Raw genomic sequence first — 5,142 nt, forward strand, 5'->3', positions numbered from 1 at the left:
ACACAACCTTGACTATGAAACAACCCCCTGATTGCCTAACAGATGCTTGAAAGAACAAGTTTATTGTCACCTGCAAATGTATTTGTCAAGGCATAAAGAAATCTCATGTTCCCACCTTTCAAGCAACAGCAGAATTCTGAAAGTACAAAACGATGGAAGAAATAAAGGCAGAGGAATTAAGCAAAAGGATCACAGGCAGAAGTTTAAATAAGTAGATAAATAAATAAGGAATGGATAGTTATGCTTTGAAGTCTTTGGGATTTATGCAGCTAAAATCTCTCCTGAAAAATACACTGGAAAAACATACAGTCATTGCTGGCTCTTGCTTTGTACAATACATTCACCTCTACTGGTCACTGATTACTGACAGAGAGGTGAAACTGCGGATGATCTTTACGTTCCAAGCACAAGTACCATCCAGTTGCCTCCGTTCGGTATTTAGCAAGCCTTATTTCTCCCTTACCAACTTGCAGCTTCCCTGAAACAAGTGAGGTTGTAGCAAGGACAGAATTTACGGGCAAGTTACAGAAAGCTGAAATGTTTCTAGGGCGATGTTTTATAGTCCCTTAAGAGTTCCACGCAGAGTATTTTACTGTGTGCTCAAAGAGCAGTTATTTACACACGTGTCTGAGGGTTTCTGTCAGGTTTAAAGTTCAGATTTTTCTCAACTAATCCAATCTGTCCAAGATGAATGGTCTCAATTTTTTCCTTTGGAAAACCAATGCTGTTACGCTGTTCCCAATTCTTCCTCCAAAGCAGAACTTGGGTGTTGGCAGCTCCTCCAGAATTTCAAATCCTGCCAGACAGAAATTAAAACATTTTTATTAGAAGGAAGTAACTTTATTCTCCTCTTGGATAACCCCTTGCAAACCATTCTTTATTTCTCTGGAACACTCGCAGGTCAGTTACTCTGTAAGTTTATAGGACTGTAGTGTTACACCGCTGTTCCGTACAGCTGAAACCCTTCCACAGGCAATAAAAAATCTTAGCTGGCTGACCCACACGAATTAACAGCAGAAAAGATGCCAGTAATTTTAGTTCCGCAGAAGGACCGGTTGTTTTAGATCCACACTGAGTTTCAAGCCTCAGGCATGAGGTTCTGGAGCTAACTGGCACGTGGAGAGACCCTTTCTGGGAAGATCAGGAAGGTCGCTGAGGAGGTGACGTTAAAGGTCATGGTCACAGATTTGCCAATTCCCTTTAACGTGGGTAAAAGCAATCGGATGGGTGAACTGGGCCTGGTACCAAAGGACCTTCACCTTGTCTAATCCTGATCTGAAGAAGTCAACACGCTAACGCAGACAGTGAAATTCATCCCTGAACAGCAATAATATGGCAGAGGGCTCTGTTCAACCGCTTACCTTCTCTGAACTCGTTCAGCAGCTCCTCCTTGGTCCAGTTGCACGACGTGATGAGGAAAAAGCCCTCTGGTTTCAGAACACTGCAGAGAGATCTCACGTACTGCTTCCTCCTTTCCACCGTGTCATCCGGATTAAGGCTTATGGCATCAAAAGTCCCTTTGTCAATGCAAATCTCAAATCCTGACAGCGCAGCTGATGGAGCCAGGAAGTCTTCTACCTAAACCAGAACTCTACAGCTGTGAAGACAGTCTTCTACTCAGAGGCTCCTGGGTCTTTAATGCAAACCAATGCTCTAAAATAAGCCTCAAAGCTGACAGTTGGTGTGTTTAGCAATGGGAAACTCGCAGGCTTTGCACACTTGGAATGCCACGTCTGCTGCTTTCTGCTCGGTGAGTTCTGTGGTGACCTGCTGTAAAGCCCGTGTACGTACCTGTCCACCTGCAGCGCAAACTAACACGCCTGAAGTTCATTCTCTACATCACTCTTTGTACTGTGACGCCAGATTCCTGGGTGCTGCCTGCAAGGCACTGCACAAGTACAGAGGTGCAGAGACTACAACTGACAGGAGACCAGAGACGTGGAGCTGGAGGATAAACCAGCGCAGAGCGAGTGAGCTCAGAATGACCGGCAGTCAGAGGATCACGGGGTGGCTGAGCTTGGAAGGGACCTCGGGGGGTCAGCTGGTCCTGCCCCCTGCTCCAGCAGGGCCTCTCAAACTCCCTGCTGCACAGCTACTGGAAGAGGTTCTATCAGTGAAGGATTTCATCTGCTCCCTCGAATCTGAAATTCAGAATGTAGTGGCTAAAATCCAGAACTTGCCAAATGCCAATGGCAGGAGCAGGGAAATCTCGTCAGCCCTGATGACTGTTACCAACAGGGAAAAAATAAGACCAAAAATCTTCTTGTAAATAGATTTATTTGGTTGGCGTTCTCTTACAGAGGACCATCAAAAGACATTATTAATAACGTACCCTGAGCACACCTGAATATCAATTAGGTCGTTTAATCTCAGGTTCAGTTGCTTTCTCTTTGCTCCATAAACTTTCTCTCAAAACTTACCTTGAATTGGATGTGAGACAGCCCTTCTTTCTCTCTTACTTTTTCTGCCAGTTGTATTGCGGAAGGAGAGTAATCAATCCCCGTGAGATTCGTGTAGCCAGACTTGGCCTAGACAGAAGCAGAGAATCTTGATCAGTGCACTAGCTATTTTTTTATCCAGCAAGTGTATTCCCCATCTGCAAACCGATCTCGTCTCTCCTCCTAATGACAGAAAAAACCCCACCCTTGTACTCAGTTTTACTCCTGTTACCATTACAAGAGCTAAATAGCTGAGGGAATGAGCCGAAATCACTCCATTCTGCCTGATTCCTCAGCAAAAGAAATCCTGACTAAAGTGTCGAGGGGAAAACTGAGCAGAACTGTGGCAAGGAACACCCTGGAGGGGAACAGGCTCTCTTACCTGCTCCAAAAGGAACCCAGAAACCAGGAATTTTCAGCGATGAGAACATGTGCCAATGCCAGATGCTTGAAATCAAGAAGGAAACCTCTCTGACAGTTACATAACATTTGAGATTGAGCAATTATTTGGTTTATAACCCAAACTGCAGGAGCCGAAATGTGCAATACATTTTATTAGGACCGAGATCCACTGCAAAACTGCTCGTTTGTCTCATTGTTCATTAGTCCCTCTATCTGAATGTGATTGTTTGCACGCTACGGGGGCTCTGCAGCAGCAATTTTCAGGCAGGTTCTGCACCACGTGAAAGAGCGCACACAGCCTTTCTGTTTTTCTCCGGAGCAGGTAATGATAGCCCAGCTCAGCGAGCAAGGGCAGCAGGATCCCAGCCACTCTCTGGCAGAGCAGGTGGGCGCCTTGCTGGAGCTGGGCACGTGCAAGGGGGACAGTGACACCTTTTCACCGCGAGGCGGAGGCCGAAGCGACCCGCTCTGGGTATCGCGTGTGTCAGTTGGTCTGGGGAGGTGCAATCCTGATGGGAAGAGCGATGAGCTTACGGCCAGTTGCAGGCAGTAAAAGCAGAGAGGAGGAGGAGAACTACAGCAAGGATGTTTTAAACGGTCCTTCCTCCTTCCAGCAGCCTGCGTGAGCTCAGTGCTGGCCAGCTGGCCCTGACGACTAACGCCAGCTCAACACAAAGACTCTGTTGTTTGCCTTTGATGGACAACAGCGTATTGCTCAGGCTCCTGCCCACGTCCCTCCCCAGAGCACACCAAGCTTCCCGAGATGCCTGTACTAAAGACTTGGGCGTGGAAGAGTAGTTTCCACAACAGCTCCTCTGGAAAGGAAGAGCTTGAGTCACTTCAGGGAGTTCCCACTCGCTCCTACAGTCTCCGGGGCAGAGAAGTTTATGGTGAAACAACATTAAATACTGCTAAACAAACCTGTACAGCCCGACTACGAACGGCCCAGAAGGGAACATCTACTCAAGTGCCAAGCTGGACCCGTGACCTGGCAGTGGCATTTATAAGCACTCTGCTGCTGCTGCTGCTTGAGAAAGCAGGTGAAATAGCAGGAGGCAGTTTGCAGCACTGCCCCATCTTTGGGCCTCTGGTGCTGCCAGCCAGATCTCTCACTCGGATGGTGAGTACCCTTCGCTTCAGAGATATTTTCCCACAGTGCTCAGGAAATAAAAAAAAAAAAAAAAAAGTAGTCAGAGCTCTGCATTTCCTTAGAAGAGCAGGAATTTTTGGAAGGCAAAAGAATTAGGCCATCAGTGCAGCCTACCAGGATCCTGAAATTAGCAGGGGTAGGACGATGATCTACCGCACATCTGAAACCAGCAAAGGCTCCCACTTTTGGAGCCGAGATCCTCAAAGCAAGCAGAAGAAAGCCAGGAAGCCTCCAGCAGCATTTCTCGTGGAGCTTGAAGACAGGCAGAGCCCTGCAGTGGGTGCGCAGCAGGCATTTAGCAGCGTGCTGGAGGCTTGGCCGTCTAGCTGGGCGGTGCGGCCAGCTTACAGGGGACACAGCTGTGTTTCTTGTCTTCACTTCCCTCCTCACCCCCTTTTCAGATGGCGGCTCTGCCTCCTCTCTGCGCAGCGTTCCCTGCTGCAGCTGACACCGTCTCACCCAGACCTAGCGCATTTTGGAGGCTCCGTTTCTTACGACACTCCCACCTCCTATCCCGCACTGTTCATGGCTCAGCAGGGCCCTGTATGCCCCGGCAATCTGCACTCTGCAGCACCTCCTCCTGCTCTGAGGGCGGTCCCGTACGTCCCCTCAAGCAGCTCTTTTAGTGAGGTGCCACTACCGTCCTGTGTGACTGAAGTCTGGCTGCCTTTCTCAGTACTGCCGTTTCTGATCGCATTATCGAGGCCAGCTCCAGGACTCTTCTAGGGTAGCTGATGTGCTTGCCAAAAGAATCCTGCATTTTCAAAGCCGAGCAGCTAACACCACAAAATATGTCTTTTACATCAACCAAGCAAGTGAGATCCTGAACTATTGAGCAACAACAAACAATGTAATTTTGGAAGTCACTTTTCAAATGGGAACTGGCCCAAAAATTTCCTTTTCAAGCAACCACAGTACTTCGAGGTGCCTGACGCAAGGAGGGAGGGTGCTCTTACAGCAGTTTAATATTTTTTCAAAGCCAACAGGCCGTTCCTTTCCCATTACAGAATGAAAATCACTTTCAGATTTGTAAGCAGGGCCAGTACAAAACTGAAGCCTCACATGAATAAGGTGTTTCTGTGGGATGTTTCGCCCACGACCAAGTTAGCTAGCACTGCATTTAACAATCGTTACTGTCAGGCTAACCGCTCT

The 5,142-nt window shown here is 47.9% G+C and overlaps 1 protein-coding gene across 1 annotated transcript in view; it reads right to left on the minus strand.

The window, feature by feature from the left end:
- Positions 1-322: 322 nt before the first annotated feature.
- The window catches only part of METTL10 (methyltransferase like 10), a 6,576-nt gene continuing 1,756 nt past the window's right edge, over positions 323-5,142 (minus strand). Inside the window, exons 3-5 of the mRNA XM_010139967.1 lie at positions 2,421-2,528; positions 1,362-1,578; positions 323-796 (exon numbers count right to left, since the gene is read on the minus strand). Coding sequence (XP_010138269.1) covers positions 669-796; positions 1,362-1,578; positions 2,421-2,528 — 453 coding nt within the window. The 3' untranslated portion in view covers positions 323-668. The remainder of the gene's footprint in view (positions 797-1,361; positions 1,579-2,420; positions 2,529-5,142) is intronic.

The sequence above is a fragment of the Buceros rhinoceros genome, unplaced genomic scaffold (assembly GCF_000710305.1).
Source record: "Buceros rhinoceros silvestris isolate BGI_N320 unplaced genomic scaffold, ASM71030v1 scaffold37707, whole genome shotgun sequence".
NCBI classification, from domain to species: Eukaryota; Metazoa; Chordata; class Aves; order Bucerotiformes; family Bucerotidae; genus Buceros; species Buceros rhinoceros.